This window comes from Aethina tumida, chromosome 1 (genome assembly GCF_024364675.1).
Source record: "Aethina tumida isolate Nest 87 chromosome 1, icAetTumi1.1, whole genome shotgun sequence".
Lineage (NCBI taxonomy): Eukaryota > Metazoa > Arthropoda > Insecta > Coleoptera > Nitidulidae > Aethina > Aethina tumida.
Genome location: NC_065435.1, coordinates 47,058,182 through 47,072,273, shown reverse-complemented (window position 1 = coordinate 47,072,273; position 14,092 = coordinate 47,058,182). Strand labels below are relative to the sequence as shown.

Sequence of the window (14,092 nt, the reverse complement as noted above, 5' to 3'; positions counted from 1 at the left end):
CATCAGAATTTTTTTAACCAGATATGCACCTCTAAATGAGTCGATTTCTTAACCAATTTCGTCGCACTAGTTCCAACGTTTCTCCTTGCTGTTCCGGAGACGCATATATTTTGTGCTTCCGTACAGTATACTTCGGTTAAAACAACAAAAATCCGGATAAAAATTGTTTGGGTTACAATAATTGAAAATATTAAGAAGTAAGCACTGTATAAAAAAGTACAAAAACTAGGTTTGTTACAAATTTTAACAATTTTTATCTCGTTTTCTGTTGGATCTTATGAAACATCCTGTATATAACATTTTATAAATTAAGAATATAGTTTTTATAATATTGTACAAAACAACAGTAGTAAATTAATATTATTTTAATACTAGAAAAGCTTATATTTTTGTAGGAAATTAATAAATGTTTTAAATTTATCCATTCAAATGAATAAATTTTGTCGGAAGTTAAAAAAATAATCAATTTTTGATCCACCCTAATATATATATATATGTAAGTACATATACAGCTTAATCTGTTTCGAGTTGTCAAGAAAATATTAATTACGTTTATTTACGTGTATTTGAATAACGTAAATGAATAATTTCACTCCTATTTACTTTTGTCTGAAAACCAGTTTGTTCTGTAACTGTTCAGTTTGAACAAAGACCTTACTTGTAATTATCATATATGTACGAATAATTAATTATACATAAGTGTTTAATAATTTAATTAATGAAATCAATAACGTCGTTTATTTTTTAAAAATAGACTTTCTCACGTGTGTATAATTTCAACCCCTGAAGCCCGTAGACAAATTTAATTTGAGCCCTCACAGATCGCTTCTGGGAGTTCTAACATGTTTATTACGTTGAAACGCGGTAATCTCAGAATCAAAACGTCCATCTCTTTGATCTCTCTCCAACTTACACGTACATGCCAGTGTGTCAGACTGGTAAACTATCATTTCTTCTCACGCCCATAAGTTAAGTATAATGTAATTAAGATTAATATGATTTCTAACTGAAATGTATAGTTTGGGTTTATTCATTATATGAATGGATTCTGTTCTTCGATAATCACTCACAATAGAACACCAGTAATTAATTACATGGGTTTGTTTCTATGCACCCCTGTATGTAAAACAGATTAGACCTTTCAGGCCTTGGCAGAAGAAAGTATCAATGATGTGGTCATTAATCAAAATACATCTAACCGGGCATGTTGAAATTATTGTTTCCGATAAATATTTAGAGAAAACTTCCCGTTGTTTGTGTTATATATCCCTCTGAGTTCCTTTCCCGTCCGTGATAAATGACCCGGTAAAGAGGAAAACAGCATGGTAACTTAAGATAACCAAGAGGCTGACATGCAACTACGCAGGAAAATCTGCTATAGTTTCATATTACCTTTAAGAAGGATATTAAAAAGATTAAATTAAATAAATCTTTGCTGTGCAAAAAGAGATTTTACGAGATGCTTGAAAGTTATATGAGGAAAGTTGTTTACTTATACTACTTACTGCTAGTTTTCAGTTTTGATACACTTTCTGATGTTTGGGTATATTTGAAGTTAAAGTAAATTTACTTGAGTTGTAGAACACATATTTACATCTTTTATCTAGTATGCTTAAATCAGTATAAATTATTCTCCTTATGCAGTTATTTTAAAGACATAGTTTAACTATATTTATTAAGAAAAATTAACAAATATGCAATTAAATATTTTTTTATTATTATACCATATAGAATAGAACATTATTTTTTATTTCATCATTTTCAAAGTGGAATTAAAATTTAATTTTACACTATTTGGTTTATACGAATATTAATAGGCCATATTTGGTAATAATTTCGGCAGATGTACAATTTTAAATACATTAAGTTAACACAAAATGGATTTTTTATTTCATGTGTACTGAAATTTATTTTCAAAGTCTATAAAATATAAATTTTCAATATTGTTATTAATTCGAAGTATAATAAAGTGGATGAATAAAATTATATTTCGAAAAATAAAATTTCAATAGTACTTAAAATATAAGCCATTAACGCTAAATACAAATGGTATAAAATTGTTATCCTATAGATGAGGTTTAGAGTGAGAGCTCTAAATGTAAGCCCACTCTGAAATCCCTGCCAATTGTATTTCAAACAAATCACATTTAGTGCAAAATAATTATAGTGTCTATAAATTACCAGCTAGTCCAGAGGACGGTCGCTAACTAAACCAAAGTTTAACATTATAATAATAAAAAACTTTTGTCATAACCCTTATCATGTTGTGGCATGGAGCCAATTATATCAGGAAACAATGGCAAATAAATACGAGCATTTTATTACAAGCTATGGAGTTTAAGCTATATTTTGCAGAGAAAACAGTATTCGGCCAACAGAGCTGGTGATTTATACGTGTATTTGTATTGGTTTTTCTTTATTTTCAGTCGTAGCTTGCTCCTTAACTACTCATTGAACTAAAGGATAGCATTGTAAATAAAAATTATTGTATGTCTTAATAACTAAGGCGAATGAATGAATAAACTGCTTCAAAAATGAGCTGAAACGCTCAAAACAATTCTTATTTTAAAGTAAAATTACATTATTGAACCGAGTTCAATTTTGAGTTGCTAAATGGATTAGTACGCAGTTTAATTGAAAATTATTGTTTAGAAACAAACCACTCAAACTGATTGGTGCTTTACTTATTTTATATTCCAAATTAGTCGCCGACTAAATGATTGACATGAAAGTGCTTTTTATTATTTAGATACTCTAAAGCTTTAATCATAAATTTATTTTACTTTGCGACCTATTTTCATAATTAATGAAAATAGTCCTCCACGAATTTCATAATCGGAAAATAATGTCACCACATATGAATGGGATTCTCATTAAACAATTGTTAGCATGTCGCTGGATACATAAACAGAAACGACGTGATTTATCTAAATTGTTTATGGTTTGTCTAAAGATCTAAAATTCCATAATAAACAATTCCATTAATAAACAATACGACATGAAGCCGAGAACTTCCTGATGCAATAACATATTACCCGTGCAAATACAGAGATACAGGAAATTTACGCCCATCGTATATTAAACAGCAGTAAGACGATGTGCACATATATTTTATGACAACACACATAACACACAAAATGAAAAAAAAAACATATGCATTATCTTTATGCAAAGGCAGACATCTGGGTCCGCAATATATCATATTTGTGAGTGCAGCATAGTGATACCGCCACTAAATTATGAACATTTACCGGGAAAAACATCATACATGCGAAGTAGAGTTGTGAATTTAGGATGGTGGGGCATTCGCTTCATTTTAAAAGGATGCCCGCCTTTTGGACTCCTGACGCCGTCCTGCAATTAGCATAATTTTAGGATCTTTTAAAACAAATTTAGAAGGAAGATTGCAAATACTTTAAAAATTTAGGGATGGAAATGTTTCAAGAGCACAAAGACAGATTGAGACGAATATTAACAAAAATTGTGCAAAAAGGTGGATCTAAAAATTATGCAGGTCTCTTTAATACATCATTTTATACGAGAGTGAGTTTTTCATATTTTATTTATATTTTTATATACTTTAATATTAAATATGTTAATAATAATTATGATAACAGTCATATGAAGATTTTACTATTGTATTTACAATTGTATACAAATTACATTTTTCAAGATATATTATAAACCGTTTTTGTTACAGGTGAAAATCCAGCAGCAATGCAACATGGAGGAAGAGGTTTATCCTGGCTCCAATGCAGTCCATCGTCCTGGTTACTCCTCTTCTCGATCGTGATCATGATGTGCTAATTTATTCATTCACATAATAATGACAGTTGTTTAATTATTTGAAATTTAATTAGTGAAGACGGCGTAATATCTTACGATAGTACGAAGAAGGATTAAAGTGCGAAACGATTGTCTTGTGTTAAATATCATCCAGTAAGGACTTTTATCAAATGTGAAAGTTACTACATTTATAGAGTATGTGTCCAATTGTCCAATTTCATGTGTGAGATTTGAAAATAAAGTCTGAACATAAATTGTAAAAAGTTAAAATTACTCAAACTCTTTCCAATCAATATATTATCAAATACAAACTATTAAAAGTTCCATTATAATTGAATATTAAAATTTACATATACTAAATTAACAATCATTGAAATTTAAAATAATAAAGTAAATTTATATAAATGTCAAATTCAAAGGTATTAAGTTTAAAAATAATCGTGGACTAAAATAATCCTTTTAAATCAATTGTGAACAAAAATGAGTGAAAAAATAGATATTAAACTTGCATTTTCCGATTTAAAATCTAATATTTTTGTTGTATCTATTAAAATAAGCGGAAAACCAGGGTCAACTTAAGCATCAAATTTGTTAATGAATTTTGATAAATTCACAAGTATAAACTATAAAATTTTCAAAAACTTCATTTTATCACCTATGATGTATATAATCAGTTTTTTTTGTTTCAAAGCTATAAAAATTCTACTCCTTATTAAATATTCAATTAATTAGTATTCAGCCATTGAGTGTACTTTTCAGGAAAATATTTGATTTTGATGTCATAAAACATAATCTTATTACATTTTGAATGTATTTGATTCGGAGTTGTTTTTGATAATATATTGTATATAAAGTGAAATCAAAGACCTGTATATGGTATCTTGTAAATTAAATTTAGTTAAAATGGCATAAAATACTTTTATATGGAAACTTAATCTATTAATAATGGAACATATATCTAAACAGTTAATTTACTTTTATGTACATAATAGTTAATGATAAGTTTGGGTTGTTGAAACATCCTGTTACAATATGGAGTTTTTGAAATGTGTTAAAATACAACTTTATTAAGAATCCTTGTATGACTTATTTTTTCTTTAAAAAATACTCCCCCTATTGAATTAGTCTCTAATGAGAATGAAGAAAATGTATGTATTTATAAGTAGGGACTGTGTCAAACAATCTCACCTTACTTTAAATATTTTCACTAATTATAATACAATGCATAAAAAATATATTAAAGATACACTTAAAAATAGTTCAATACGGTGTTATGGTGTTAACATTAATAAGATATTTATGGGATTGTTTTTAAGAATAATTTATCAAAAGCTCCATATTAAGTTGTATATTTTATATTTATTTAAACACAAAAGGAAATTGATGCACCGAAACTGTTTCACATTTTATTTACAATCATTTCAAAGCTATTCCGTACATAACGGTAAACATATTAACAATATAGAATAGATCAAATTTAATATAAGTCATTCATGTATACATGTCATTTTAAATTATAAACACCTATAAAGTGGTTAATTATATAGCATTATTATATAGATATACAATTATTTTTTGTTAAAAATTTGAATAAATCAAAATATTTATTGTTAATTATTACTTTATTATGTAATTACTGTAATGTAAGTGTAAAAATATTTATTTAATAAAATGTACATAATTCGTTCTCTTTCTCTTATACACATAAAATCCTTAAGACGAAAGGAAAGGTAAGTAAAACGCATTATTAGATTATGAATACATAAAACGTACATAAACAATTTATGTAATATTATTATATGTATAGCTTCATGAGTTTATATATATATTTAGATAGAAAATTTTTATGCTAAAATATACATTATAGATAAGTTTAAATGTTGGTTCAAGATATATCTAAATGAAATAATACAGTCATAATTAAGTTACTACACAACATTCACAAATTAGAAAAGCTCGTATAACATTCTTATTCATGGAAGCTCACGTTATAAAAAAAAAAAAAACAGATTTTAAAATAATGGATGCAAGTATAAAATGATATGTTACAATTTGTAAATAATAAAATAATGTTAAATAAAGAATGTAATAAAAAAGAAATAAAGTTGGGCATGCGTATTTGTACTGAATTAACACATTTAGCAATTGCAATTTTAGTAAATTGCAGAAATTAACAATATTGCAAGGGGACATTATTTAGAGACAAGTTTGAAGGAATAAGATTACTGATAACGTAACACTTATGTATAATTACTGGCCATAGAACAAATACTGGTAATAATTATTTCTTATGACTTATTTTACTTACAAAATTAAGGTTGTATGTTACTTAAAAGATGTAAGTAATTAAACACAGTTTGCTTATTGTAAAATAAATTTTAAAACTTGAGCAACATAAAAATATAACTTAATAAATAATCTTATAAACTCAACAACATATTTTTCATTATATATTCAAATAATCCTATTAAAAAAGTAAATACAAAGTAACTTTTAAAATGATTCAAAAACGGCTAAAAATCAAATTATAAATAATACAATTACTAGGAAAAATAAAAAGTATGTAGAGGAAATTCTATTGGCCAGACAAGTAGATTTTTATTGGTAATCAGACGACACACCTAGTTTGTTCAATAAGTAAGGAAGTAACCGGCATTTTATATGTTTATTAACTCGCATGCCAGCTTCCTGAAACACATAAAACATATTATTTACGTCCTGAAAAATATACGACGGGACGTGTTCCTTGGTCAGCTTAAAATGTAGGTGATTACAAGTAACAATAAAATGAAATTAGTTCCATTTCGGCAGGTCCGCTATTTCAGTCGTATTCAATTTTCCGGATTACCATTGGTGTTTGGAACAGCTATCTTTACATTGTTGTCACGTTTACACGTGCCAGTGTCATCTGCGAAGGTGGAAGGTTAGAATGAGGAGTAGCATATTGACGATATTATGCGGCTGACACGTTATTCCATGGCTTGCTGAATTCTTGTTCCCGGACTGCATGGCCGCCTGTTTTTCGCCTAAACAAAGACCGAGATTACTATGTAAATTTAATACATCGAATGAATATAAAATACATAAATATGTGAACAACACTCCTTCCTACAATGTTTACTACTGAAACGTTTGGCGTCAGAAATAGATTGTGCTACAATTTTAAAGAGCATTTTCATTTATATAACATTTCAAACGTAATTTACTTAAATTACACTACAATACTAATTAAAATCTTATCCTCCTTTCATTACTGAACAACGTTTCAAATCCAATGTGCTCTATAATAATAATGATAATAATAATAAATACGTGCATTTAAATCAGTTATTGTGAATAATAAATACATTAAATTCTCTATTATATAAAATCAATTATCCAATCCTTAATCTCTATTATTATCTAATATTCATGTAGAAAGCAATAACATGCCGGTAACACATCAAAATTTAATATCTCGCCACATAAAAGCAGCATATTGAGCTTATTTATACATTATTGTATTTTAGGTTAAGATTAATTTAGATTAAGGTTGTCTTTTAGCTCAATCCAATAAGCTAAAACTTTAATGTGTGTAGATTGCACAGATTATTAAGATTATTATTAAGTTAGTTTCACAGCCTCATTAGCCTCTAGATACTATGAAAACAATGACACTCGTAACTTGCAATTAAATTTACGAGAACTAAAAGCAATTTGTTTGTTCGGAAATTAATCCATCCTGATTTCATTTATTTGTCGGAGTAGGAATATTAAATGAATGTAAAATTTTTGCTTAAAATCTTTTAAAGAATTATACGAAAAAAGAAGTATTTATTTATTTTAGATAACCTCAGATAACCGAACCAGAAACATAAAAAAACAAATGTATATAATATCAAATTGCCTAAACATGAGAAAACAAACAGAACAAATAAATTCAAGAACAACAAAAGCTAGAATCCTATATCCGAATCACTTGTTTACGTTATAAATCTCATCTTTACTACCGAGCTGTGACCAAGAGATTTGGAAACGTGTAGAGTCAAGACAATATTGGACAGCGGCAAACTAAACGATATAACTTAACAGCCAATTTCACATTTGTCTTTTGTAACAACATCAAATTAATAAGAAATAACTTTTAAGTGTTTAGTTTACGAACATTTGTTGTAGTCTTAATTGACATTACGATCGATACTATAAAATCGGAAGAAGTCGATTCTTGTACCGGCAAATGTAAAACGAGATAGAATCGAGTTTGAAAAAAGGTGCAACTTTAATTTGATTCGGCAATCCGAAATACTCACTATGTCCGTGCTTGACGTCGACAATGACGCTGGCCTGTCGGGCATTGGACGGCACGCAGGAGTAATTCCCCGCGTGGCTGGGATCGACTCTGGGAATGATCAGTTCGCTCCCTTGACGGCCGTGGCGCACCGATGCGCCGCCCGTCAGATCGTAGTTTATCATCCGGTCCTCGTGGTACCAGAAAATGTACGCTGGAGGATTGATGGACCTACGCAGCACACAGCTCAGCCTCAACGGAGAGCCTGCTTTCACTATCTTCGGGCTGCCGCCGAATATGTCCGCTCTCGCCTCTGCAAATTTGTTACCGAGCAAAATTCAATTATACAGGGTCGCTTTTTGTTTGTTAATTAGACAAGTAAGTGTTACATTCGCGGGGTTGGTCATAAATAATAGGACCATTGTCTTGGGTGACTGTAACATTGTATTCTAAACTACAAAATTTACATACATCCATTTCATTGTTTCAACAATTTGGATTAATAATTTCCCTACATTAAAGCAATTATTTACCTACTTACGTGTTTTAATGGGATTCACTTTATTTAATACCAATTATTTGTTAAACGTCAAAAAAAAAATGAACAACGTTGTTTAATTGTTTAGTTAATTCAAAGTCAAACTTGACAATTTCATTCAGGCAAAATTATTGAAGATGACCAGACAAAGCGAAACCGAAGATGAAATACTGGAAGAAGAACGCCAAAAATTATTTGACTCCTTGGACGCCCTAGTAAAGAAATGGGACACTATAAAAGTGGATATGAAGGAACGAGAAGAACAAATCAAGAATATTCAGATGGAAACTGCAAAAGTTGCAAAAGAGGTAACCATCCTAATTGAAGACACCCAGAATTTGAGGCAGCAGATTAATGACATGGATTCAATTTTGAATAAATGAACCTTTTTCAACATTACATTAACAATTTTATATTTTCGTTTGGTTCAATCAATACAGTTTTGGATTAATTAATTAAGCGTTTTATTTCTTACACAGATCAATCAATAAAAACAGTATACAGTATACATTAATAAATCAAATATTTTTGGAATAATTGTTGACAGAATTGTCACTTTCAATTATTAATTTATCAAAAAGATAAATTATTCCCATTATGTTGAGTTTTTTTGTTGTATTCTCTGTAATGAAAAAGTGAATGATTTGTAATTTTAATATCTGTTCATTGTTGGCGTATCATTCTGTAATCTTTTACACCTTAATTGTTTAATTAATTAAAGTCAAATTTGACAATTTCATTTGAGTAAAATTATTTAAAATGACCAAGCCAAACAAAACTAAAGAGGAAACAGAGAAAGAGGAACGCCTAAGGAAGTATAATCCCTTTGACGACATAGCACAAATATGGTGTCGCATAGACTTGAGTATAATGAAACTAGAAGAACAAATCAAATGTATAGAAACACTCACTGAAAAAGTTGCAGAAGACGTCACCAGTCTAATTGAACAAACGCAGTATTTGAGACAGAAGTACAGTAAGATTGACCCAATGCTGAATACATTAACTAATTAATTAAATTTTAGTTTAATCAATATAGTTTTTGATAAATTTAATTAGACATTTTATTTGTTGGTTTATAATAAAACGATGACTAAGCATTCAATTTATATTATGAAGATATTTGAGGAATAATTCCTTCAATAATTAAGGGAATGTATTACTTTAGATGCTCTGTTGTACTTCTGGAGTTTTCAATATGAAATAACGTGTAATATCCAATATTACCTATTAATTGTAACTGTACCAAAGATGTAGTCTTTGGCTCCGTAAATATCTGGCATTCGTAGAGTCCTTCGTCGCTTTGCTTCGGATATGAAATTTGCAAAGTCCAATCCTGCAAAACAAAATTCAAAAAAATCGAATTTCCATAAACTAAAATATTTGATGCGGAAAATGCAGTTTTACTCAGAGTTTGTTTTAAAATATTGCTAATCAAAATAGAAGTTCCACAAAAGTAGAATACTGAATGTAAAGAAAACACGTTTCCCACTTCTATTACCTTCGGATCTTTTTCATTTGATGCATAAAATCGTTTATCCCACGAGTGTGTTGATGCATTTACGGTGAGCAGAGTGAAACTGTCATTACCTTCCTTCTTTAACCACAAAACCTGCAATAAAAAGGACGTAAGAATTGAAATGACCGTATTTATCACGGCATCTTGGAGCTGCCATTATATTGCACCTTATTTAAAGTAATAAAATTCGTTTTACATTTTATTCCATAATATGTAAATAAACAGATTATTGGTTGAAACACACTCTCGGTTACATTTAAGCTATTCCGTGCCACGTACACATTGTCAATAATTTCAAGACAGTGCAAACCAGAAGCACCTAATGAAATTTTCCGCTGCAGTAAAATCTGAATGTGAACTTTGCAGAATTGCCATGGTAAATCTCCAAATTCCATTTTGTTTGAATGTCGTGGCTGGGCGAGGTTACAACGTGTAAAATTTTGCCATGTGCGGGGATTTTCACCCAGAATGACATTGTAAACATGCAGTTTTACTAGACACTCACATGTGTTAGGTTGGGGAAATGTTGTCGCTCCGGTATTCGCATGATCTTACTTTTAAAAAACGTTACAAATGAATTTACGACGGGAACATTTGCTGGTTATGTTCCAGATTTCTCTCTTGGTGCAACTGATTTATTGTTATAATAAATTCGGGTAAAAAATAAATAGGCAACATAAATAAGGAATATATTTTACCACTTTTCATAATAAAACTAGTTTTATGTTAAACTGGAAAAAGATACTTTTTATGTAGTTAAGCATAATATATTCGTGTGTATATTCCGGATTAAATAAAATATATAATTTAAAACATATATAATAAAGAAGGGCAAGGAAAGATGATTGATTTTTCCTTTCATAACGTAAATGCGAAGTCTGAAAACATTCATTCTTCAAAATATAAAAAGGTTCTTTCATCAAGTATATCACCATCACAGTGATGAGGGAAACATTCAGTTAAATTCAACATTGTTAAATTGCGAAGAAATTAATATTTTATTATGTTGATGTAAACGCAAACGTATCTAAACAAATATTTGGAAATACATCATCACAGTGCTTGCTTGTGCTAAACGGCATCCACACTATGCGTGGTTGGCAATTCGCGGTGCGTGATGCGTCTAGTTGGTGCATAGTGTGGATGATTTGGTGCAGCCAAAGTTAATGTCTATTAATTAGTGCGCGACGGTTCGCCCTCGTGTTGGTAAATTGGAGGGCCGGGAGCGCTACGCATAGAATGGATGCCTTGTTGCTCAATTCATGCGTGGTGATCGCGTGGTGTAATGTGTGTTGATCACAACCTAACGTGTCATTCAATGTGATTGAGTGAAGTGAAGAGTGTAACATTGAACTTGGGGAACCCAGGTGGCAAAGAAAAGAAAATGCTGTACCAGATAAAGGAAATGGAACATTTTAGTGGAATCTAGTTACAAAAATTCGTCATATTTTATACACTCCCGAACTACAAGGGAAGAAAATTGTCTTGTCCCTCACCAATCACGCATTGCAGATAATTTAGGCACCCCGGTGTGTCAGGCAGTTCAACAAACTGCTAGGAACCGACATATTACATATAACCTACTACAAACCACACGCAATGTGCACCGTTTTATTAAATTTGTTTAAAATAAACGAATAATATGTAATTTTCTGGTAACAATAAATCTGAAAATCTTAATAATGTATAATAATCTGAAAAGAAGTCATTGTTTCTGGCTTGTGTACGTGATAGAAATGTATTGTAATAAGTACTTTTTCAATAAATATTATATTAGTAGTAATTTTCGTATTCGAATATAATTAAAAGCAGATCATTGTAATGTATAATGAAGTAAGCCTGTTGGACAACAAGTCAAATCTATATCTATTAATATTTGATCTCGACTGATATTTAATCGCGACTGTGGATTAGGTAAGAATTATGTATAATTTAGGTGCAAATTAAATGTTTAAACGCACAATTTTGTGCTCTTCATTTGAACAGCATATTTAAGTAGTATGCTAAAGTAAAAAAAGTAAAATTTGGATACATTAGGTAAATAATTTGTATTTAATTTGATCTGCATTAAGGATCATATTGGCTTGTTTCTACAGAACCAATCAAGTAATAAGAAAATAAAAGACAAAGTACGCGATAAAAAGAGGTGGGTATTGACACAGCAAATATAGGAAAATGAATTTTTAATTGGTAAACGACTAAAAATAGACGGCGCTAAAAGCCATCACCCTTCGCTTAAGTTACGATCATTCACTTTGTAAATTAGTACCTACCCATCAAGAGTAATTTGAAATACTTTGTAGCGAATAACTTATTTATGTTGAAAGAGGGCACAAACTCATCAAATGGGAATTCAAACGCTCGGTGACACTCACAATTTGCAAAGAAAAAAGTTACTTCTCCTTTTTACGTGTAATAATGATTGACACAGTCTGTAGTCATTCACCTGGGCAATTACACATAAAGATAAAATATTAAAATCGTTGATGTATAAAAATTAAATTTTAATTTAATGATATTTATGAAGTTTACGTTAAATGCCATTGTCGTGGCACCTTTTTAATCTATTAGAGATTAATTAATTTATAATCTATTAGTTCATGAAATATAAATTTCTCACTCAGTTAAACATGTTATATAATATAACTTACCGTGACATTGTTAAATTTTACTTTACAATGTAAAATTGCAACGGTACCAGTTTGTGCAGTTTCTACAGGGATACCTCTGAGAGTTTTTCCTGTAGAGTTTGAATGCTTTGAAAACCTAGAACTTCGTTCCGTCCTGTTTCTTAAATCGTGATACTTTCGCATATGATGATCTGTAAAAGAAGGTTTATAATTTATTAATGGAAAAAAAATCTACAATAAAATTAGAAGGGTGTTAAAGTTGTTAAGACATTTATTAAATAATTGTTTATTAATTGTAATTTAAGTTGCGACGAATAATAGGAACAACAATAAATAGTACGAAAATGACCTCTCTAGTATTCAAATATCAAAAAAGATACACCCACTTATTGATTGTGAAATTGCTGACATCTGTTATTTGTACAAAAGAATATTCTTTTAAAATAATAAGATAACATGTTTCTACAATTCTACATAACGCGCCATCTGTGTTTGTAATTGAATTTTATTATAGATTACATTAAAGATAAATTTCGCTTTATTACAGACTTCTCTCAAAATATAGATCAACAAAAGTTATCTACCCCAAATGCCTCCTCGATCAATAAAGCTTACAGCTCAGGCCTCGCGCGTAAAGATGGCGCTGCAATATCAACAGGCAACTATAATGGAGAAATAAATCAATATTTTCACGTAGCCCTTAGCCAGCAGGGTGCAGCACAAGTTTTAAATAAGCTTCCAAATTTAGGAGACAAAATATAAACATATTTGTATATAAATTATCAAATAATAAGTATTTATATACAAATAAAATTATTTAATACATTTCATCTAAATAAATAGTCAGAATAATGTTTTAAAACTATAAAAATCTGTGATAAAATCTTATTTTATTTACTTTAAACAGCACATTTTGATTTGGACGATCACACACCAAAAGTTGTTTGTCATCTTGTGTAATATAATCGACATAAATATATTTAATGCGGAATTGGTCCAAAGGATTGGCTGACTGATACTTCGGAACGTGAAACATGAATAATGTATATCAACATCATTGTATACATATACTTGAGCTCCCGCTATAAAAGCAAATGCGTCGATGAGGATCAATTTTCTAAATCTTCTTCGCGTCTGTACTTCAAGAAATGTTTATACAGCAATAAACACTCGCCTGATGGGATGTTCAAATACATAATTCTCGTGCTAGTCGACGTTCAACGTTGGCGAGATTAGCCGGCCACATATCCTTAAGGACGAAGCATTCTATTACATTTATCTCGAATGGATGGGGACGTATATCTTGTAAATTGCATTGTCTGTTCCGAGTTTTAAATTTAGAACAGTAATTT

General features: G+C 29.8%; 2 protein-coding genes across 3 annotated transcripts in view; one reads left to right on the top strand and one right to left on the bottom strand.

The window, feature by feature from the left end:
• LOC109598639 (zwei Ig domain protein zig-8) overlaps positions 1-5,469 on the top strand; it is a 121,260-nt gene extending 115,791 nt beyond the window's left edge. For both annotated transcript variants that reach the window (XM_020014554.2, XM_020014546.2), the window contains one exon: positions 3,701-5,469. In XM_020014554.2, coding sequence (XP_019870113.1) covers positions 3,701-3,807 — 107 coding nt within the window. In that variant the 3' untranslated portion in view covers positions 3,808-5,469. The remainder of the gene's footprint in view (positions 1-3,700) is intronic.
• Positions 5,470-6,297: 828 nt separating this feature from the next.
• Positions 6,298-14,092, bottom strand: part of LOC109598533 (protein borderless) — a 28,121-nt gene continuing 20,326 nt past the window's right edge. Inside the window, exons 3-7 of the mRNA XM_049962141.1 lie at positions 12,762-12,931; positions 10,093-10,203; positions 9,819-9,927; positions 8,076-8,366; positions 6,298-6,812 (exon numbers count right to left, since the gene is read on the bottom strand). Of these exons, the coding sequence (XP_049818098.1) occupies positions 6,691-6,812; positions 8,076-8,366; positions 9,819-9,927; positions 10,093-10,203; positions 12,762-12,931 (803 nt within the window). The 3' untranslated portion in view covers positions 6,298-6,690. The remainder of the gene's footprint in view (positions 6,813-8,075; positions 8,367-9,818; positions 9,928-10,092; positions 10,204-12,761; positions 12,932-14,092) is intronic.